General features: G+C 47.7%; 1 protein-coding gene across 1 annotated transcript; it reads left to right on the forward strand.

The window, feature by feature from the left end:
- Positions 1–1,202: 1,202 nt before the first annotated feature.
- On the forward strand, positions 1,203–23,846 carry LOC146856668 (uncharacterized). The gene is made up of 3 exons (XM_085651290.1): positions 1,203–1,260; positions 21,868–22,252; positions 22,757–23,846. Exons 1-3 carry the CDS (start codon positions 1,203–1,205, stop codon positions 23,844–23,846), a joined length of 1,533 nt encoding a protein of 510 aa, XP_085507416.1.
- Positions 23,847–24,051: the final 205 nt, after the last annotated feature.

Raw genomic sequence — 24,051 nt, forward strand, 5'->3', positions numbered from 1 at the left:
AGTCAATCATATATGTTTTGCATGGCCCACCGCCGACACTGCCCAGGGGGTGCGAAGTAGAGATAGTGGAAGACAGCTTTAACTATCTAGGGATCCACATCACATCAAACCCAGATAACTTCATGGATAAAAACCTCCTAGTACCCCTACAAAGACTGCGTTGAGATGCCAAACACTGGCACTCACTACCACTGACCCTACTGGGGAGAGCGGCACTCTTCAAAATGATGGCACTCCTCAGATTCCTCTACGCCTTACAAAACAGCCCATTCTTGGTTCCACCATCTTACTTTCGAGCATTCGAATCAGAAGTAAAAAGCCTCCTTTGGGGTGGAAAACCAGCTCGGATAGCCATGAGTAAATTAGTTAAGAGTTGGTATGATGGCGGCATTGCACTCCCAAACTTACAGACATTCTACTGGCCATTCCAACTGATCGTGATCAATCAGTGGCTCCACTCCCCCCAAACTGATCCTGTTTTCCAAATGGATGGACATGTCCTAGGAGACGGAGGAATCAACTGAGCACTTTACAACAAAACCCGAAGAACAACTTTCCTGGGGCCCACTGCATATACAATCCACATATGGCACACAGTACTCGGAAAATTGGGCTGGTACGACAAGATAACGCAAGCCACCCCACTTTGAGAAACCAGAAAACTGGGTAAATTAGGCAGCAGCAAGGGATTTTGCAAATGGGATATAATCGGGATTTCAAAGGTTGGGGACCTATGGACCAAGGGGAAGACTATTACATTCACTCATCTCCAGCCTCAATATGAAATGGCTCCCACAGAACAGTTCCGCTACTTGCAAATCAAACATGCACTCGAGGCAGTCTTACCACCGGACACTATCCTTCCGGATACCTCTCCACTGGAGGATAGACTCCTAACAGATCAGATGGATAAAAAAGCCATATCCCTAAGCTACTATAAAATTATAAACAACCAGCCAGACCCAACAAAGGCACTCCGGGAAAACTGGCAGATTGACATTGGGGAACTAGATGATACTGACTATCAAGAAGCACTGGAGTCCCTGCGAGAAGTGGCGATATCTTCAAGACTGCACCTTATACACCTTAAGGTGCTCCACAGAACCTACTTCACTAGAATGACCATATACAAGATGGGGAAAAACCAATAACCAACTCTACCTGCGACAATGTGGCGCAGTAGGCACTTACTATCACACAATATGGAGCTGCCCAGCTATTGCAGTGTACTGGGGAGCAATCATAAATACGATAACACAGGTAAGTGGGGCCCTTGTAACGCTAGAGCCTAAGCAATGCCTTCTAAATATATGGGACGCTACAGACCTTACCCACACAGCCCGAGATAGGGCAACACTAGGAATGATGATAGCCAAGCAAAACATTGCCAAGCTCTGGGGGGCACAACACTCTCCGACTTCTGTAGAATGGTGCGGTGATATGGACAGCGCTATGGTGGCTGAAAAAGCGACATATGTTCATCGGGATGCCCTAAGAAATGGGAATGGAAATGGGAAAAATGGAATAGATACAGGGGAGGCATTTGTGCACTACCACTAACAGAACCCTCACTGGAAGATAACTAACGACCAGAGGCAAAACATGTGAAACAGCATATTGTATTTCTGTTTGTTACAGAAATGTATAACTGTGGCCAAAACTATGAACTGTAAACTATTACTTTTATGTACACAAGACCATATTGTATGCATTAATTCAACAAATCACGTACCCAATAAAAAGAGTAAAAAAAAAAAAGATATGGCCAAAATCTATGAGGACTGCCACAGAAACTTCATCCTAAAAGAGAGCTTGTCATGATGTCTGATGCCATTCCTGATCAACGTCGTGGTCTGCGACCTCGAGGACTATTACTTTACCTTAGCTGAACCACTGTGGAAGCACCACTTAACATAGAAGAAACCCATACTTTAAACATTTAAAGAGAAATAAATAGACATTGATACATCACTCAAGGTCAAGTTATAGACCATATCAGCTCTTTGTTTCCTGCCTACAATGACATCAGTGATTTTTTTAAACACTTTGGTGCCAGACCCATGCTACTGTTAGTCTGTGGCTTGATTGAGCCACATCTTTGGACCTTCGTTTTAAACAAATAACAATACAAAAGCTGGTTCTTTTACTGTCTAAGAAATATAGCTCTCTGGAACATGTTCATCTTAAAGAAAAAGTTAGTTAAGGATTTCTTACCTTAGAATTACCCCCAGGCATCAGACTGGATCCGGAAAGATTTTCGTCAGTAGTACCCCTGTGCGTCGGAAGGTGGCGTCGGCCGCTCCGTGTTCGTGGTCGCTGGGATGACATCGCGGTAGCTACATAGAGGCCGCCCTCGCGCGCTGACATCAGTTCTTTCTTTTTCCGCGCCAGCAAGCGTAGATCCGGAGAGAGCGGTACCTCCAGTCACTTTTTGACTGACTTATTCTCAACATTTGTTGACTTCGTTTTTTGGGTCCATCGACTCCTGGTGCACGAGGGATGCCCGGCTTCAAGACTTGTGGTTCCTGTAACCAACTGTTGACGGATCTGCATCGCGTGTGCCTCTACTGCCTGGAGTGCGACCCCGACCCCAAGTCGTGCTCCGACTGCCGAACCATGGTGCCGAAGTCTTTGCGGGAGTGGTCCCGAAAGCTACTCGAGGCCCAGCAGTCAGCTCTGCGTCGCTCGAGGTCTCGGTCACGTAGGAGGTCGAGGGGCCAGTCGCAGAGCCAACAGCATTCTTCATCTAAGTCTTCGCACTCGGGGTCAGGTAAGTCGAAGCACAAGAAGAAGTCGAAGAAGCATCGTCGCTCTTCGACTTCTCCTTGTCCGTCAGCCGGCGCGACGAGGGATGCGGGTGGTGCCCCTCCTGTGGCTCCACGTGCGCAGCCCGTAGGGTCGGCTCTGGGTTTCCCCCCTTCCCGGGACCGGGAGCGAACCCCGCTCAGCTTCGTCAGTTTTACGAAGTGATGCATGCCATCTTTGGGCAGCCCAACTCCACTGGCGTGCCTTTAGGCCCCATGGATTTGGCTGGGGGCCTAGGGCCTTCAGCGCCGGCGGCTTTGGCGCCACAGGGTTCCCTTGGATCAAGGCCTGGATTCGGATCGATGCCGGCCACCCTTGTTACACCTCACCTGGTGCCAATTCCACTGACACCACAACCGCCTGTGTCCCTAGCCAACGTCGACCCCGGCCTCCACCTCGAGGTAGACACGGAGTCGGACCGGCGTCGACCGACACTGGATCCAGCGCCGACGGGTACTTTTGTGCCCCTGTTTCACCCTGGCTCTTTGGGGCCAGATTGGCAGCCAGAGGAGGATGAGGAGGACTGGGTCGGGTCTGGAGACCCTTTAACAGGCCAGTTGCTTTATGAACAGGACTGGAGAGAGGAACTGGGGGAAGCCAGTGGATACCTCACCAGACCTTGGCATGTTGCTTCCTCCTACCGTGGCTACGGAGGAGGGAGCGTCATACGCAGTGGTGTTGCGTAGGGTGAGCGATGCTCTCCACCTCTAGCTACCTACGGCGGTTGTCAGGTTCGTGAGGGGTTACGCAATCTGCCCTCCGTGCACGGACACGCACGGGAGGGCAAGAAAACTACATTTCCCGGCATGCCGCGCTGGTCGCGTCACATGTGACGCGGACGTGGTAGCCGGAAAGAATAAAGACGGCAGCCGCCGGAAGACGCTGCCGATTATTCTTCCGGTGTAGTGGTCTTCATCCTCCTTTGGATATTTCTGGGATCACCAAGGATTTAAGGTGTTCCTGTGGACTTCGTCGTTCCTTCGTCCTGGATCAAAGCGGGGTTAAGCTCCCCGTGTTTTTCTCTGTGCCTTCCCCTGTTGGATGAGACGCGCAGGACCTGTGGTCTCGTGCAGGGGAAACTTAGTGAGCGTTATCGCTCAGATCAGCCTCGCATCACCTACAGCGATAACTCGGCGGTGGGTACACTGCCCTCTTCACCAGACTCCCCTGTTGGAGGAAACATATAGGTCTGTTGTTTCTTGCAGGGGAGTGCAGCTGCCTTTAATGGCGCTTGGGTTGCTTGTTCCCTTGTTGGAGAGACCACACAGCTTCCTCGGTCTCATGCTAGGGAAGAAAATCGCACCCGCGTAAACCTTCCGCTAGCACCTCACCAACGTGGAAGTAAGTGACGCCTTTGTACTTATATATATATATATATTCGGACTTCATGCAGGACATAAACAATGTTTAATTGTTTGGTGTTCAAACTTTCTTTATTTGAACATTACGTGTGGAAACATTGTCTTTCTGGATTGGGACCACGCAGTATTGATCCTGTGGTGCAGAACAACCCTTGATTTTGTTGTCGTTTGGTTATCCTTTCTTTAAGCGTGCTTGAGAAGAGAGATCTGTCGGTGAAGGTTAACCTTGGCAAAGCTGGAAATCAGACAGAGAACCTGGGTAGGTGTAGGGTTGGGCGCTTTATTTAAAGGTTCATAGAATGCTACAAGGAAGGGAGGGGAAGCGGAATACGAAGCCATCCCTAAACACTGTATCCTCTGTTATCTTCTCATTTGCCTAGAAGGTGTTCTGAACTTGTCATCGCCCTCTGCTCTCTACTGATGCTACAAGCCCCGTTATTCTTTATTTCAGGTAGGAGGTGTTATAGAGAAGAAATAGGCTGTATAGATAGGTTGTGGGGATGTACTGAGCTGGGGGGGTCTGACGCTGTTTTCTTGTCTCCTTTGCAGGTCTCCCTCCCTGCAGTTCCTACCCTATCTTTCCCCCGCTCAATTACCTCAATAGTCTGTGTGTACATTGCTTATACAGACTTGGGGTACTTCAGATGTTGACCCCCTTTGAGCATCAGCATGACCCCGAGGAATCGGACGGAGGAGCACAACAAAATAATCGGCCCAAGAATTGACTTCCTCCTGGTCGTGCTGTGTTTAGAGATGGCCACCTTAGAAGACGTCATGGCGGCGTTGGCACAAGTTCAAGCTGAACTGGTCACCTCACGCCAAGAGACAGCTGCCTTACAGGCTAGAATGGACAGGCTACAGCGCAATCCGTTTAACGCAGGGTAACCCTCTCGCCGGACGTCAGTGGTGGTGGAGATGCCTGCACATATACCGTTGGCCCCGCCAGAGAGGTTTTATGGGAACATCAAGAAATTACAGGTCTTCGTTACACAAGTACTTGTCCACTTCACTTGTAAGCCAAAGATGTTCTCGACCAATCAAGCCAGAGTGGCTTTCCTGATCTCCTATCTGGGAGGGGAAGCCGGCAATGGGCAGTTCCAATTGTGCGGAGGGATGATCCATTACTCTACGATTGGGACGAGTTCAGAGAAAATTTCGAAAAAACCTTTGATCGGCGAGCTGAAACCTTCTCGGCGGATAGAGACCTACTGGAGTTACGCCAAGGTACCTCTGATCTGGTTAGCTACCTGTAGGAGAGTAGGATCTGCACTTATGTTGCCCCCACTTTTTTCTGATGTATTCACTGGTTTCTGGCTATAGTTTGGCTGGGTCCCTGCTAATCAGGGCCCCAGTCTCTCTGTTCTCTCTAAACTACTTGGTGTGCGTTTTAGATGCACTAGTGATTGGATACTGTGGTACCTTATGAGCCCCTAGTATATGGTACCTTAGGTACCTAGGACATTGGTACTTCACAGGCCTACCAGGGGCTGCAGCATGTATTATGCCACCCCTGGGAAGCATTCTCAATCTGACACCAAGGAGTTTTGTCGCTCCTGTGTCACTTGCCAAGCCAGTGGCAAGTCAGGTGGCACAACAAAGGTCCCCCTGATACCACTACCTGTGGTGGGGGTTCCCTTTGAAAGGGTAGGGATTGACATTGTTGTTCCCCTTGACCCACCAACTGCATCTGGGCACAGATTTATACTGGTGGTAGTGGATCATGCCACCAGGTATCCAGAAGCTATACCCCTAAGGACTACCACAGCTCCTGTGGTAGCAAGAGCCCTCATTGGAGTCTTCTCCAGAGTGGGTTTCCCTAAGGAGGTCATCTCTGACAGAGGTACCAACTTCATGTTAGGATATCTAACAGCAATGTGGAAGGAGTGTGGTGTCAATTACAAATTCACTTCTCCTATTCACCCACAATGCAATGGGTTAGTTGAGAGATTCAACAAAACCCTAAAGGGGATGATTAAAGGCCTCCCAGAAAAGCTTAGGCGAAAATGAGACCTTTTACTTCCCTGCCTTTTGTTTGCTTACAGGGAGGTTCCACAGAAGGGGGTTGGCTACAGCCCTTTTGAACTTCTGTTTGGGCACCCTGTTAGAGGACCATTATGTTTGGTGAAGGAGGGATGGAAGTTACCTCTCAAACCTCCCAAACAGGATGTGATGGACTATGTACTTGGTCTCCGCTCCCGGATGGCAGAGTATATGAAGAAGGCAACTAAAAACCTTGAGGCAAGCCAAGAATTACAAAAAGCTTGGCATGACCAAAAGGCTGTCCTGACTGTTTATCAGCCAGGCCAGAAAGTGTGGGTGTTGGAGCCTGTGGCCCCAGCAGCTCTCCAGGACAAATGGAGTGGCCCCCATACAATTGTTGAGAAAAAGGGAGAGGTCACCTACTTGGTAGATCTTGGCACTCCCAGGAGCCCCATTAGGGTGCTCCATGTCAACAGACTTAAGCCATATGTGGACAGGGCTGACATGGGCTTGCTCATGGCAACTGATGAGGACCAGGAGGAGGAGAGTGACCCTCTCCCTGACCTGCTCTCACAGAACCCTGATGATGGGTCAGTGGATGGTGTTGCTTTGGCAAGCAGCCTCACTGAGCATCAGCAAACTGAATGTAGACAAGTGCTACAACAGTTTAGACATATGTTTAGCCTGACCCCAAGTCAGACTTCCTGGTGCACCCATGAGGTGGACACTGGAGACAGTCTGCCTGTAAAAGAGTAAAATCTACAGGCAACCTGACCATGTCAGGGATTGTATCAGGACTGAAGTCCAGAAAATGTTGGAACTAGGTGTTATTGAGCATTCAGATAGCCCTTGGGCTTGGCCAGTAGTCCTTGTGCCAAAACCTCATACCAGGGTGGTAAGAAAGAAATGAGATTTTGTTTTGACTACAGAGGTCTCAATGCAGTCACCAGGACTGATGCCTACCCAATACCAAGGGCAGATGAACTAATAGACACTTTGGCTTCAGCCAAGTCTCTCAGTACATTTGACCTTACAGCTGGCTGTTGGCAAATCAAGTTAGCTGATGATGCCAAGGCCAAAAGAGCATTTTCAACCCCTGGTGGGCACTATCACTTTGTGGTAATGCCCTTTGGTTTGAAAAATAAATGCACCTGCCACTTTTCAGAGGTTGGTGAATAAAGTTCTGACTGGTATGGAAACTTATTGCTCAGCTTATCTTGATGATATTGCTGTCTTTAGTTCCACCTGGTAGGATCACCTGGTCCACCTCAGAAATGTTTTGGAGGCCCTGCAAAAAGCAGGCCTCACTATCAAGGCCACTAAGTGCCAGATAGGGCAGAGTCAGGTTGTGTACCTGGGCCACCTTGTAGGTGGAGGCCAGGTTCAACCTTTACAGAGCAAAATCCAGACCATAATGGAATGGGTAGCTCCAACAACCCAGACACAGGTTAGAGACTTTTTAGGCCTGACTGGGTACTATAGGAGGTTTTTTAAGGGATATGGATCTATAGTGACCCCCTTAAATGATCTGACCTCTAAGAAAATGCCAAAAAAGGTTCAGTGGACAGCTAGCTGTCAAAAGGCATTTGATGACCTCAAGCAGGCAATGTGCACTGCCCCCATCTTACAGAGTCCAGATTACAAAAAGAAGTTCATTGTTCAAACAGATGCTTCAGAGCTGGGTGTGAGAGCTGTACCGTCTCAACTTAATGATGAAGGTCAAGACCAGCCAGTAGCTTTCATAAGCAGAAGGCTGACCTCTAGAGAGAAACGTTAGTCAGCTATTGAGAGGGAGGCGTTTGCTGTAGTGTGGGCCCTGAAGAAGCTGAGGCCATACTTGTTTGGCACTCACTTCATAGTTCAGACTGACAACAAGCCCCTCCTATGGCTCAAACAGATGAAAGGTGAAAATCCTAAATTGCTCAGGTGGTCCATTTCCCTACAGGGGATGGACTATACAGTGGAACATAGACCAGGGACCCAACATGCCAATGCAGATGGACTCTAAAGGTATTTCCACTTAGAACATGAAGACTCAACTGGTCAAGGTTAGTTGAATGTCCCTGCGTTTGGGGGGGTTGTGTAGGAGAGTAGGATCTGCACTTATGTTGCCCCCACTTTTTCTGATGTATACAGTGGTTTCTGGCTATAGTCTGGCTGGGTCCCTGCTAATCAGGGCCCCAGTCTCTCTGTTCTCTCTAAACTACTTGGTGTGCATTTTAGATGCACTAGTGATTGGATACTGTGGTACCTTATGAGCCCCTAGTATATGGTAGCTTAGGTACCTAGGGCATTGGTACTTCACAGGCCTACCAGGGGCTGCAGCATGTATTATGCCACCCCTGGGAAGCATTCTTAATCTGACACCACAGGCCTGCTGCTGCAGCCTGTGTGAGGTAGTGTTAGCACGCCTCACTGAGGTATAGGTTCCAATATCTCACCATACACACACATAAACCTACCAGCCACCCTTATAGCAGGCCCTATCAATCCTGAGGGCAGGGTGCTTGGTTTACTATGTGAGGGGGTGCTTCTGCAGGAGCAGGACCCCTCTGCAGCTGGCAGAGTCTATTCTCTGTGGCTGTTTGTGGATGAGGTTAAACCATATACTCTTAAGTGCATTATAACCTTGCGGTAAATGCTAACTTTGGAATGACTGCATCAAAACATGTCGTGTTTGGTGTCAAACAACTTCAAATCATACCCCCACACCAGTAACTGGTGTGGGATTATGATCCCACCCTTCTAGAGGGGATGACATGTACCCACTGTACTAAACGACAGAAATCTAAAAGAGCCCTGGCATCACAAAATGGATGCCACATGCACAGACACTGGGCTGCCCTCCTGCTGTTGACCGAAATTCGCAGTGGAGGAAGCCCAACAAAAGGCATCCTGTCACAGGGAGGTGTCACCACCTTCCATACAGGATTTAGTGTATTGGAGCTGGGTGGGTGCACTCTTAGAGTGCCTTGAAGTCCTGCACTGGGGGAGCAGTAGGCTCCTCTGTGCATATGCCAGCTCAAACCGGTTCAGGGGCTACCTGCCCCTGCTCTGGTGCGAAACTGGACAAAGGGAAGTGGGTGTAACCACCCCCTACCCTGACCCTCCTATAGGAGTGGTCATAGAGCTAGTCCCTCCCCTATCTTCACTATAAGATAGCAAGCATTGCCATTGCAAAGCAGATAACCCTGGACAACACTCTACAAAGAAGAATTCTGGCCCTTCGATGTTCCACTACCTTTTGAAGACAGAAGAATCTCTCTAGGAGTCAAGGAGTGACTCCCCTGCTTGGCAGGCACCAAAAACCATATTCAACGGTTGCAAACTTTCTCGCTCCTGGCGTAGTTCAAAGTCCCTGCTGCCCCAGAAGTAAATTTCCTCACTTCTCGATAGCCATCGTGAGTTCCCAGCAAAGCTGTGGAGAGTGGACCCCACGAGTGACGAGAAACAGCAATACCCGGGGACCATGCACTATTGTCGAGTGCAAGCCCTAAACAACGTTCTACAAACTTGTGCATTGGACCATTTGTGGCCCAACCGTCCAGCACATTTTGCACTAAAAATCAGCTGCCTACCCCGTCCCGAGTGACCGTGGGCTCCTGTGAAGCATTTCCTGAGGTGGCATCATTGTGATCACTTGCCCGTTGGCTAGTGGGTCCCCCGAAGACTTTCCCATCAACTAAATGGGCTCTTCTGGTTGCTCCAGGCCTGCCCTCACTTATCTTTGCTGGGTGAGTCCATCAGACCTTGCTGGTCTGCATCATCGACTTTCTTCAGTCTACACAAGACTTGCAGTTGCCAAGGCTTGTTGGCTCCAACCCGGTTGCAGAGACCATCATCTGCTGAAGACATCATGAGCCACTCCGAATCAAGCTGCTGGTCATCGTCGATCCTTCCTGGACCTCGTGAGCGAAGAGTCAAAACACCATCGACGACCTGAATCGACGCAACATCTGTGGTCATCCATCTTGCTGGTCACCGGTCACTGGCAAGTGACCTTGAACACTGTACCTTCAATTTTCAGGTCTTCTACATCTTCAATCCATCTTCGGATTCCACCGGACACTTCTTCAGTTGTCGCAAGCAGCAAGTCTTCTCTGGTCTCCATTGAAAACAGCGACTCGACCCGACACCAAAAGACACCTATGCACCCGGCTTCCCTGGGTGAGGTAACTCGTGCACTCCGGTGCCCTAGTGTGTGTTGGGCCTCGAAGTACTTACCTTGTAAGTTGCTTGCTTGTTGACTTCCTCGAAGTACCCCAGAACTTTAAAAATCAAACCACGACTTGCTCCATTGAAACCAATAGGGAACCCGCGGCTGTGTTCACACACTGTACGGGTCTCCCGTGGGCTTGTTACTTACCTGCTAAAACTGCAGTAGTGAAGCCCCAGCAATTCCCCAGGCCCTAGGCCTTGTCATTTTGCAAGTCGACATCCTTATACCATTTTTTTAGTATATGGTCTGGTACACCCCTAGGGCTCCAGCCATATTTGTGCTTAATTTATTGAGAAACGTTGACATTTGAATGTGTACCTGGCTTCTAATCTCATAAAGAGATTAGTAGAGTGTGTCTAGTAATAAATACATATATATTTGATATATATACCTGTGTGGTGTCCTTTCATTTGGTAATTCAAGAGATTGCAAGGCAAAACAAGCTGTTTTACATTCCTCAGAGACTTAGCCTGAAGGCTGCACTCCACAGCTACCACTAGGATAGCTTTCTTTAAAAGGTTGTCTTGAACCTATCTACCATAAGAGTCGAATTGGACTGGTGCAAGGTGGCCACTATAACTAGTGACCAGCCTATGCTAGGCCAACTTCTCACACTACCTGAACAACTTCCGGAGACTGGTGGCAGAAACCAACTGGCCAGAGGCCAAACAATCGGCTATTTTTTATCAAGGGCTCACGGACGACCTCAAGGATGTGTTGGCTCAGATCGACCCCCAGCCCAGCACCTGCGCAGCTCTCGTAGAACTCACCCTTTGACTGGACCACCGAATGCGTGAGCGTAAAGGAGAGCACAAAAGAAAAAAGAAAGGGAGTACCTACTGCGAGCGCTGAGAAAAACAGACCGGAACCAATGGAGATAGGGACGGTGAGGGTGTCCTTGACACTCAGCGAAAGGGATCATCGCCGCAAACAAGGCCTCTGCCTGTACTGCGGAAAGAAAGGCCACTTTCTTCGGGAGTGTCCGGTCAAGCCGAAATACAGTCGTCCCCGTTCGGGGCTAGCCACCGCCACAACACCTGAAAGGAAGGATGAAAACTACCACGCTTGAAGGCTCAGGAAGGGAGGGCTTCAAGCGGGTGTGTAATCCCTTCGGTCAACACCTTCAACAGCGGAGGAACAGAACACTTTTTTTTGCCGCTGGTTATAGTAATCAACCAGGAACTCATACACATTCATGTGATGGTTGACTCAGGGGCCACCGGCTGTTTTATGGATCAGGTAGAGGCCATCCGTATAGGAGCACAGTTGATCCAGAAACCAACCCCTGAACTGGTGTATGCCGTGTACGGCAAAGTCCTCGAGTCGGGTCCTATTCGGTATAACACTCCCCAGTATGGTGTTATCCTAGGCCTTCCCTGGCTAGAGAAACATGAACCCACCATACAGTGGACCAACCAAACGTTACAAATGACCTCCTCGTACTGTCAGAACCATTGCAACCAAGGTGCGATCAGACCATCGAGCGTCCTAACAACACTATACCGAATCGCAACGGCGGCGGAAAAGGAGGTAATCTTGCCCAAATGTTACGACGAGTATTATGACGTCTTCAGCTATAAAGAGGCAGAGACGTTACCGCCGCACAGAGACTACGACTGTCGCATCGACCTGATTTCGGGGTCAGTAGTTTCCTGTGGGAGGATATATGCACTTACTATGCCAGAGAACAAGCACCTAAGGGAATACTTGGATAAGTACCTGGAACTGGGTTTCATTCGTCCGTCCAGATCCCCTGCTGCGTCTCCTCTTTTTTTTATCCCGAAGGCAAACGGCGATCTGCGATGTTGTATCGATTACAGAGCTCTTAATGCTATAACCATAAGGAATCAGTACCCGCTTTCTCTGATTCCCGTACTATTAGAGCTTGTGAGATCGGCAGTCATATACACAAAACTAGACCTGAGAGGGGCCTACCATCTGGTCCGAATCCACCATGGAGATGAATGGAAGACCGCCTTCAAAACGAGGTATGGGCTTTTTGAATACTTGGTAATACCCTGTAAAACCCTATAGCAGGCCCTATCAATCCTGAGGGCAGGGTGCTTGGTTTACTATGTGAGGGGGTGCTTCTGCAGGAGCAGGACCCCTCTGCAGCTGGCAGAGTCTATTCTCTGTGGCTGTTTGTGGATGCGGTTAAACCATATACTCTTAAGTGCATTATAACCTCGCGGTAAATGCTAACTTTGGAATGACTGCATCAAAACATGTCGTGTTTGGTGTCAAACAACTTCAAATCATACCCCCACACCAGTAACTGGTGTGGGATTATGATCCCACCCTTCTAGAGGGGATGACATGTACCCACTGTACTAAACGACAGAAATCTAAAAGAGCCCTGGCATCACAAAATGGATGCCACATGCACAGACACTGGGCTGCCCTCCTGCTGTTGACCGAAATTCGCAGTGGAGGAAGCCCAACAAAAGGCATCCTGTCACAGGGAGGTGTCACCACCTTCCATACAGGATTTAGTGTATTGGAGCTGGGTGGGTGCACTCTTAGAGTGCCTTGAAGTCCTGCACTGGGGGAGCAGTAGGCTCCTCTGTGCATATGCCAGCTCAAACCGGTTCAGGGGCTACCTGCCCCTGCTCTGGTGCGAAACTGGACAAAGGGAAGTGGGTGTAACCACTCCCTACCCTGACCCTCCTATAGGAGTGGTCATAGAGCTAGTCCCTCCCCTATCTTCACTATAAGATAGCAAGCATTGCCATTGCAAAGCAGATAACCCTGGACAACACTCTACAAAGAAGAATTCTGGCCCTTAGATGTTCCACTACCTTTTGAAGACAGAAGAATCTCTCTTGGAGTCAAGGAGTGACTCCCCTGCTTGGCAGGCACCAAAAACCATATTCAACGGTTGCAAACTTTCTCGCTCCTGGCGTAGTTCAAAGTCCCTGCTGCCCCAGAAGTAAATTTCCTCACTTCTCGATAGCCATCGTGAGTCCCCAGCAAAGCTGTGGAGAGTGGACCCCACGAGTGACGAGAAACAGCAATACCCGGGGACCATGCACTATTGTCGAGTGCAAGCCCTAAACAACGTTCTACAAACTTGTGCATTGGACCATTTGTGGCCCAACCCTCCAGCACATCGTGCACTAAAAATGAGCTGCCTACCCCGTCCCGAGTGACCGTGGGCTCCTGTGAAGCATTTCCTGAGGTGGCATCATTGTGATCACTTGCCCGTTGGCTAGTGGGTCCCCCGAAGACTTTCTCATCAACTAAATGGGCTCTTCTGGTTGCTCCAGGCCTGCCCTCACTTATCTTTGCTGGGTGAGTCCATCAGACCTTGCTGGTCTGCAGCATCGACTTTCTTCAGTCTACACAAGACTTGCAGTTGCCAAGGCTTGTTGGCTCCAACCCGGTTGCAGAGACATCATCTGCTGAAGACATCATGAGCCACTCTGAATCAAGCTGCTGGTCATCGTCGATCCTTCCTGGACCTCGTGAGCGAAGAGTCAAAACACCATCGACGACCTGAATCGACGCAACATCTGTGGTCATCCATCTTGCTGGTCACCGGTCACTGGCAAGTGACCTTGAACACTGTACCTTCAATTTTCAGGTCTTCTACATCTTCAATCCATCTTCGGATTCCACCGGACACTTCTTCAGTTGTCGCAAGCAGCAAGTCTTCTCTGGTCTCCATTGAAAACAGCGACTCGACCCGACACCAAAAGACACCTATGCACCCGGCTTCCCTGGGTGAGGTAACTCGTGCACTCTGGTGCCCTAGTGTGTGTTGGCCCTCGAAGTACTTACCTTGTAAGTTGCTTGCTTGTTGACTTCCTCGAAGTACCCCAGAACTTTAAAAATCAAACCACGACTTGCTCCATTGAAACCAATAGGGAACCCGCGGCTGTGTTCACACACTGTACGGGTCTCCCGTGGGCTTGTTACTTACCTGCTAAAACTGCAGTAGTGAAGCCCCAGCAATTCCCCAGGCCCTAGGCCTTGTCATTTTGCAAGTCGACATCCTTATACCATTTTTTTAGTATATGGTCTGGTACACCCCTAGGGCTCCAGCCATATTTGTGCTTAATTTATTGAGAAACGTTGACATTTGAATGTGTACCTGGCTTCTAATCTCATAAAGAGATTAGTAGAGTGTGTCTAGTAATAAATACATATATATTTGATATATATACCTGTGTGGTGTCCTTTCATTTGGTAATTCAAGAGATTGCAAGGCAAAACAAGCTGCTTTACATTCCTCAGAGACTTAGCGTGAAGGCTGCTCTCCACAGCTACCACTAGGATAGCTTTCTTTAAAAGGTTGTCTTGAACCTATCTACCATAAGAGTCGAATTGGACTGGTGCAAGGTGGCCACTATAACTAGTGACCAGCCTATGCTAGGCCAACTTCTCACACTACCTGAACAACTTCCGGAGACTGGTGGCAGAAACCAACTGGCCAGAGGCCAAACAATCGGCTATTTTTTATCAAGGGCTCACGGACGACCTCAAGGATGTGTTGGCTCAGATCGACCCCCAGCCCAGCACCTGCGCAGCTCTCGTAGAACTCACCCTTTGACTGGACCACCGAATGCGTGAGCGTAAAGGAGAGCACAAAAGAAAAAAGAAAGGGAGTACCTACTGCGAGCGCCGAGAAAAACAGACCGGAACCAATGGAGATAGGGACGGTGAGGGTGTCCTTGACACTCAGCGAAAGGGATCATCGCCGCAAACAAGGCCTCTGCCTGTACTGCGGAAAGAAAGGCCACTTTCTTCGGGAGTGTCCAGTCAAGCCGAAATACAGTCGTCCCCGTTCGGGGCTAGCCACCGCCACAACACCTGAAAGGAAGGATGAAAGCTACCACACTTGAAGGCTCAGGAAGGGAGGGCTTCAAGCGGGTGTGTCAGGGCCGGCCTTAGGCATGTGCAAGCTGTGCACCTGCACAGGGCCGCCAAACCCCAGGGGCCGCCACGAGAAATCGGATACAATACATTCGTGGCGGCCCCTGGCAGGGATTTGGCGGCCTCCGGGTCTTTGCAGACGGTGCCCGAAGAGTTTCTGCTGAGGCTCGTGACGTCACTTGTGCGAGGGCGGGCCTGGCGCGCACCGTTTGTGCGCGGGCGGGGGAGGAGGCGCGCAGCAGCCTGATGGAGTTTGGAGCCCACCGCAGTCCCTCCTGCAGCTCCCGCGCCTCTGCAGTTCGGCGGCGGCAGCACGTTGCGGACTCACCTCTGAGAGCGGCACGGTGAGGTGAGTAGGCCCCGGACCTCGGAGGGGCTTTGCTGGGGGAAGGGCTGGGGGCTTGGGGGCTTGGGGCCTGGGGCCGTCCGAGTGGCAGTGGGGCTTTGCCGCAGAGCGGGGGTGGGGTCCCCCGGGGGAATTTTTTTTTTGCATCCATGATCCACTCTCCTGGGGTTTGTTTAATCCATGTATTGATGTGGGGGAAAACCAAAACGTGTATGTGTGTTTGGAGTAGACGGGCTGGGGGGTATTGTTTGAAAGTTCTGGCGCTATATTGAAATGTTTATTCTAACTTATCAAGCGCTACTGAAGCTTATCTACTTATACCACCTGAAACTGTTGTTCATCCGTAGATTATAGTGCTTAATACTGAAGTTTAAACTGCGTAGAAGCTCTCCAGGTGTTAATTGTGCCACTGAAGCTTATCTACTGATACCACCTGACACTGTTGTTCATCCGTAGATTATAGTGCTTAATACTGAAGTTTAAACTGCGTCGAAGCGCTCCAGGTGTTAATTGTGGCATACTTCAATGTACAACGGGTTGGAGCGGGGACAGGGAGCCACAACCTCACCACCAAAACACCTTGATTGGTGTTGTGTAGCACATGGATCAGTGGCCGCACACCGCCTACCCCTCCCCTAGTGACTCACGTTCCAGACTTGTTTCTCTAGACATTGCAGCAAACAGAACGTTGTTGCATACACAAGACCATGCCTGAAGACCAGTCTTACGGCACGTTATACCAAAACGCAGTGTTCCAGTCACAGTTGTACCAGGAATGTGTCCAACAGCTCACTACGCCAGCCCCACCCGAAAATTTAAAATAATACTCCTAGTCCTTCAAGTCTAACATTATTCCGAGCTCCTACCTATAACTACAAAGCAGGCATGTTTTCTTTGCTCACACTTTATTTGCCTATCAGTATTGCTGCTGTTGACTTGGCGGGCCTGGAATGGCAACCTCTGATTATTGTCTGCATGCTGTGTGGGTATGTGTGAAAGATTTATATTAGAGTTTATTTTCAATGACAGCACTACTTGTGATTCAGCTGAACGCATCTTCTTAAGCACAGATGCAGCAGTGGGAGCAGTGTCAATATAAAACATGTCAGATATTCCAGTGTGGAGCAGCAAGAAGACAGCTGTTCAGACTAATTTGTGGGAGGGGCGTTTGAATTTGCAAGCAGCTTATATTGATGCCTTGCACTTCTTTGCTGTGAAGTGGGCATTATGAATATTCCCCTCTGCCTTTGTTACATTATTTTGAATAAATGGGCACCCTTTTTAGTTTCAGCGACAAACGTTCATGTAAAAAGCTGCTCCTCTGATATATGTCTCCTCTTCAGTGGATTGTGAACTCATACCACCATAAGCAGTCTGGATTTGACCACGCTTTTTTGGCACAACATAGCGTAATGGTTGGTGAATGTGGGCCCTCGCCCTCCCCCACACTGATATGGGAGACGTCACTGCCCCTGTGAACATTGCAGTGAGAGGCGCAAACCCTTATGTAAATGTGTTGTACTTGTATAGCGCACTGTTACCCTAGGGTGTCCTGGCGCTGTACTCATACCGCTGGGAACCCTTCCTGGCTTTTCCCTGTGAAATGTCCACTCCTGGGCACCCCCAAGGTGAAGCCAGGCATTCCAGCGATGTTGGGGCCGAGATTAAGTAAGCTATTGCCCAGAGTTGCAGAGTGGGACCCATGATTAGAGTAGGCACCGAGGCGAGAATTAACAGGTCCGAGGAAATTGAGCCCAAGACCCGCCGAGGCGGGAATTGAACCCTGGTCCCGGGCCAGACCTCTGCATCAGGGTCTGCCGCTCTAACCATTGAGCCACATTTCTCCACTTATCTAGAATATATTGATCAAGCTCATATAGTTATTCCAATTATTGTGTGCTATGCAGGCCTAGGGAACTGCCCTTCTCCCTAACATGTAATCAACACCACAAATGGATCAATTTAGCCTAAAGTCACCTGTATGCACAGCGGTTGTGTTTAATATACACCATTAAAATTATTTAACACACCAATACAGGTGACTGCTAAATTGATCCTGAAATTGTGGAGACATCACTTCCCTGTCATCATCAGTGAAGTAGTAAGGGGGTGGGTGGTCTACCTCAAGCGGCACGATTTATGATGGCGGCGGCCGGTGCCCACTTTCTTACCTGTGACCGTCGCAGGGCGCCAGCCGCAGGAATAGCCAGTAACCCCCCCCCCCCACTCTTAGATTCGGCTGCCGCTGGCGATAAACGCTGGGGCCGCCTCCGGCGGCCTAGCTACGCTACTGGTCAGTAGCAATTAATGTTCCTCACTAAACCAAGGCTCACTTTTACCAGTGCTTTGAGGCTGGTGAACTGAACCTGTATTATGTGATACTCAAGCGCTATGAAAACACTCTCCTGACAGCAATACATAAAAGAAAAATACATGCACTCATAAAACTCTCAGGTGTTGTATGTGCTAAAAACAGGTAATGCTGTTTGTACGAGCTGCTGCTGTCAAAGGACCCTTGGAGGTTGAGGGCCATCTCTGATGATGGTAGGACTGCATTTGGTTCGCCAAATGGAGGTTATCTACTTCCAGCCCTGCGTGGAATGTGAAACATGTTCCTGCATTCCTGAGGACTGGGGCCCCTCCCGGGCCGAACTGAACGACCGTGCTTGCAGTCTGCAGGTATGACCGTTATTACTGGGTGTAGTAATTTCAGCACCACATCTCACTAAAGAAGGCCACCCCCAAGGCCGTTCCGTAGTAGGACAGAGAATGTCAGTTTATAGGAGATACTTGTCCCGTTTCATCCCACGGATAACTCTCAGCTCCCTCCTCGTGAAATGGAGTTCCAGCTGGGTAGCTCTACTGTCCACAAGAGCTGGGGGTCCATTTATATTCTGAGTATGTGTACGTCCATAATCTTGTATTCTCCCGGCCTGCAATAGATGTTCGTTTAAATTGCATGTGCTCTATCTACGGACTCCCTTCCCCCGAGTTGTAAAAGAGAACCATTTGTCATCGTCACCTGCCATCATCCCATATCGACAATAGTTGATTATTAGCATCCTCTAACCATTTGGGAAACCTGAGGTTTATACCGCCCTTGTTTTTCTAGAATAGCTAATTTCCCTGTAGTTACCATCTTTTAAGCGTACTGTAAAAGGGACCCCCTCCTCTAGTCAAAGCAGTAAAAGAAAATTGCATTCAGTGCTACCTTTATAAACGTGCAGAAGTTGTTTTTCACCTGGAATAAGTAAAAAATAATTAAATGCAATCATTTGTTTGCCTTTCAAAAAGCATTACTGAAGTTGGACATGTATATAGTTTTTCTCCTCTGGTGAACGTAGAAAGTAGTTTAGCACTTAATTTTCCATTTTCACCACAGACGGACACGGACAGACTGCAGAGTCGAGAGTCGAGTCCCGAGACAGCTTCTCAGGAGGAGTCTGCACAGTGCACTGCACATTTCACCAGGCAGCCCAGGTTAGGCCCATGCGGGCATTAATTCATCAGACATTTTCGAATCGATCCCTCCCTGGACCCCTGAAACAAAATGCAGTTTCTGGGCCGATATAGATGTAGGAACAGAGTGATAAAGAGACGGACATGGTCGCGAGAGAGATTCAGTCAATTATGGTATATTGAGAGATGTAGAGAGGTACAGAGAAAAATGGTGCTGTTTATCAGAGGTAGCGCCTTGATAGTTCAAGAGATGGTGAAATAGATCAATAAAGAAAGATTGTGAGAGAGTTCAGGTGGAGGCGGGAGCTGAAATAGAGGAGGTCCAGAGAGAGATGTGTTTGTGGAAGAAATAGAGGAAAAGAGAGAAGGGTTGATAGAGTAAAAAAAGAGCAGAGGTAGTGAAAAGGGAGTAAGATAGAGAGTTGAAGAAAAGGGAACAGATGTATAACAAGGGAAAGGTGAAGTGAAGAGGGTAGGTAGTGAACTAGTGGAGAGGCAAGTTGAGAGGTTAGGTAGTGAAAGAGTGCAGGTGAGAAAGCCATGAAGTAGAGGGAGAAAACAAATAGAGTTGTGAGGAGTGGTGAGGTAGGGAAAGCTGAGAGACATCGGTAGGGTAGTAGAGACAGAGATGCAATAAAGATAAATAAAAGGTTGTGTGAGAAGAGAAGTAGATTGAGGAAAAATACAGGTAGGTCTTATGGAAAAAATAATGAGGTGTATAGAGGAATGAGGTAGAAAGAGTAGAGGTAGAGCAGAGGTCGAGAGTGCTAATTATGGATGCAGGCACAGAAGCAAATAGAGACAGGCTAGGCCATGAAAAGGATAGAAGAAGATGAAGTCGAGATATTGAGAGGTCAGGTAGACACATGTGAGATACATAGAGAGGGAGGTTCAAGGTACATGGAGAAGTAGAACTAGAGTCATGTTAAGAGAGAGGGTGAAGGTAGAAGTGAAGTAAGGAAATCCTATAGAAAGAGTATTTTTTTTTAATTAATTGCCACCAACTGCCTGAGAATGCTAGGGTTAAGGCCAGGCATGCAGACCAAGGGGCAGATTTTCTTTATCGCAATGTAGCACAGCAAAAAAAGTTACTGCACAAGGGTGAGAAAGCAGCACAGAGCCGTATTATTAGATATGGCCTGCTGCTGCTCACTACTTGCTCATCACATTACTTATCCTGAACTGCGTCCTCAGGGCAGCAGTGGGTGTGGCAAACACAGGGAGGTCAAAATTACTATTCTAACTCCACGTTTTTCATTTGCCTGCATATCCTACAGTCAGTTTTTGCATACGTGACCTATCAGAGTCCTAATTTCTTTAGGAAATATCCTTGGATTTGGAAATTTGTGGTTTTATGTTGGGAGGTTGAGTATTTTTTTGTGTCTTGAAAATTGTGTTTAAGTCAACCTTTAAATCTTTGTTTTATTGAAGTTGTTGTGTTGGGGGAAAATTTACAGCTTGGGTATGTGGTCCATCACAAGACATCTGCCACAGGAGAATCCTGTCAAGAAAATAAAAATCGATACAAAAGGGGATGATGGGCGGAGCGTTTGAGCAAATCAAACACTCGCCCCCAGTCAACTGATCTGGGTTTAATCCATCACCATTCTTTAGCTCACTCCGCCACCCCAGTTCAGACATGGCCATATGCAAATCAGCCTTGACGCTGTGCCTCATGGGAACAGTCCAGCCCGAACTGCCAAGCCATGTCTCCCCTGGACCGGAATCAAGCGTCCTAGGACCGGTTTCTAAACCGGTCATAGGACGCTTGATTCCGGTCCAGGGAAGACATGGCTTGGCAGTTCGGGCTGGACTGTTCCCATGAGGCACAAGGTCAAGGCTGGTTTGCATATGGCCATGTCTGAACTGGGGTGGTGTGGTGAGCAAAGAAACAATGAATTTAGGCCCAGATCTCTGTGCTGGGGTGAATGTATGACATTGTTCTGCATTCTGTCCATCAACTGTTGTTTTTGCAAGAAAATAAAAATTACACATAAAAATCTTTCAGCAGCCGCCACTGCTGATTATCTTCTTTTTTTCCCTACCCACTGCTAGTCTCGCCCGCTGCATTGCAAGCAAAATGAAGAGAATTAGAGTACATGAATCTGGTTATTCGAAACGAAAGAGAAAGGTGGCTCAGCAGGCTTTCGTAGCGTCACAGGAAGGAGCAATCCTGAACTTTATCACCCAAGGGAAACCTAAAGATGGAGAATCCTCTGGCCAGAGTACTGCTGATGCACTAGGTAAAACAGGCGCTGACGACCATAAAGAAGAACAAAAAAATTATGATATCCATGAGCAGAATGATACTCATGAGCAGACCAATGAAAATTAACAAGGTGACTCTGAAATTGATACAAACATGCAGCAATTACCAACTCAGGATGAGGATTATTACATAAGACCCTCAGACAGAGAAACTCAAACATCATTCATCGGTCCATCAACATCTGGCATTCTGAAGGAGGTTCAGAGGTTAGAGACGGATGATGCTGGTATTGAAAAGGAAGCCAAAGAGCAAGACCATGTTACAGACCCGTGTTCTGAATATGATTTATGTGATTGGAGGGATCCTGCTTTGTGGCCGAACTCTCTTACGGACGCGCAACGTGTTTTTCTTGTTGAAAGGGGTCCCTCCAGAGACCCAGATTCTAAAACAAAGTATCCAAGTGATGAGCACTCAAAAAGTAAACGTCGTTTTTCTGTTACCATGTACTCACGGAAATTAAGGAATGGTGAAATTATAGATAGGCGCTGGCTTGTCTATTCAAAAAACTATAATGCAGTATTCTGTTTTTGCTGTAAATTGTTTTCTGATGCAGCGATCAAATTTACTAATGATGGAAATGACGACTGGGCACACATGCACAGTTGTCTGTCTGATCATGAATCCTCTTCAAAACACATGCGCGCCGTCAGTGCCTGGGTTGAATTAGAAAGAAGGTTAAAACAAGGACAGACAATAGATAAAGAACAGCAGAAGTTACTGCAAGTGGAAAGTGATCGTTGGGGCAAGGTCTTGGAAAGGATCATGTCCATTGTTCATTTTCTAGCAGAACGAAGTTTGGCTTTTCGTGGTAAAACTGATACTTTGTTCAAACACAACAATGGCAATTTTCTAGGTCTGGTTGAGCTGCTAGCCAAGTATGACCCATATATGCATGAGCATGTGCGTAGAATTAAATGCGCTGAAATCCATGACCATTACTTGGGCAAGAATATTCAAAATGAAATAATTAATCTTATGGGAGCTTCAGTTTTGGACAACATTATTGCAAAAATACAAAAGAGTAAATATTTTTCTGTCATTTTGGATTGCACACCTGATGCAAGTCATCAGGAGCAAATGACGATGGTCCTTCGAATTGTGAACGTGGAAACGATGCCAGTCGAAATAAGTGAATTTTTCATTGGATTCTTGCCTGTTGAAAGCAGCACAGGTGCTGGTCTCACAGAAGCTTGTTTGCAAAAACTGCAGGCATTGCAATTGCCATTTCAAAATTGCAGAGGCCAAGGGTATGATAATGGGGCAAATATGAGAGGCTGCAAGAGTGGTGTTCAGAAACGTTTACTTGACATGAATCCAAGAGCGTTCTATGTTCCATGCGGTTGCCATAGCTTGAATTTAGTACTTAGTGATATGGCGAAATCATCCACTCACGCTGTAACTCTTTTTGGAATCTTGCATCAAATTTACATACTGTTTTCTGCCTCAACACAGAGATGGCAAATACTCATTGAGCACGTTAAAGATCTGACAGTAAAGCCCATATCCGAAACTCGATGGGAATGCCGTATTGATAGCGTCAAGGCTGTCCGTTTCCAAGTGGCCGCCGTTTATGACGCCGTGGTTGAAGTATCAGAGGAAGCGAATGACCCAAAGGCCCGAACTGAGGCAGCCGGGTTGGCTAAGCAATTAAGGAGTTATGCATTTCTAGTATCGCTGGTGATTTGGTATGACCTTTTGCAGCAAATAAATCTTGTTAGCAAAATCATGCAAAGTAAGGATATGCAACTTGACATTGCATTGAAATGCCTTGAAAAGACTGTCCAGTTTCTGGAAACGTATAAGGAGAGTGGTTTCAAATCTGCACAAGTTTCAGCTAAGGAGTTGGCGGAAGAACTGGAGATGAGCTCAGATGAGATAAGTTTTCCTGCATCTACAAGTTTGCGAAGAAGAACTATTAGGAGACAATTTCAATACGAGAGTCGTGATGAGGGAATCTTAGAACCAAAAGAGAAATATCGCATTGAGTTCTTCAACGTCTTGATGGATCAAGCAATTATGTCCATGACTGAAAGGTTCACTCAGATGAAACATCACTATGATTTCTTTGGATTCCTTCACGACTGGGGGAAAATTGCTAGCATGAACGATAATGAATTGATGAAAAGCTGTGCAGATTTAAGCATCGTGTTAACCGACAGTTCTGACTCAGATGTTGATCCCGGAGATTTACATACAGAGCTGCGAATGTTCTCCTCCTTGGTGCCAAATAATGCAACAGCTTTGGAAACATTAAAATTCATTTATGAAAACAAACTGAACACTGCAGTTCCAAATCTTGCAGTGGCTTTACGCATTGCGTTGACAATCCCAGTTACAGTGGCTTCAGGGGAAAGAACTTTTTCAAAACTGAAATTGATTAAAAATTGTTTGAGGACATCAATGACTCAAGAGAGACTGAATCATTTGGCCCTGTTATCAATTGAACATGACATTGCTAGATCTCTGGATTACGGACAGCTTATCAGGGAATTTGCAGCACAGAAGGCTCGCAAAGTTGACTTCCTCTCATAAAGAAGTACGCAAGATGTTTTCCATGGTTTTAATCAGACTCGCTATGTTGCTACTCACTAAGTATGCAGAAATGAAAAAAAACAGGTGGTAAGATAACGAAAGAAGGAAAATGGAATTGGAAAAGTGGAAACAATATAGAAGAGATAGCAAACAGTAAAACACAAAAAGGTAAAGTAAAAGAAAAAGTTAAAAAACATAACATAAA

Source organism: Triturus cristatus, chromosome 4_1 (assembly GCF_964204655.1).
Source record: "Triturus cristatus chromosome 4_1, aTriCri1.1, whole genome shotgun sequence".
Classification (NCBI taxonomy): Eukaryota; Metazoa; Chordata; class Amphibia; order Caudata; family Salamandridae; genus Triturus; species Triturus cristatus.

Bases quoted from the DNA above. Each gene is read 5' to 3' on its own strand.
- LOC146856668 (XM_085651290.1), top strand. From the start codon at position 1,203: ATGGAGCTGCCCAGCTATTGCAGTGTACTGGGGAGCAATCATAAATAC. The intron at 1,261-21,867 runs GTAAGTGGGGCC...TTTCTGATGCAG, and splicing joins TCATAAATACGATAACACAG to CGATCAAATTTACTAATGAT. The intron at 22,253-22,756 runs CTTGGGCAAGAA...ACTGTTTTCTGC, and splicing joins GCTGAAATCCATGACCATTA to CTCAACACAGAGATGGCAAA.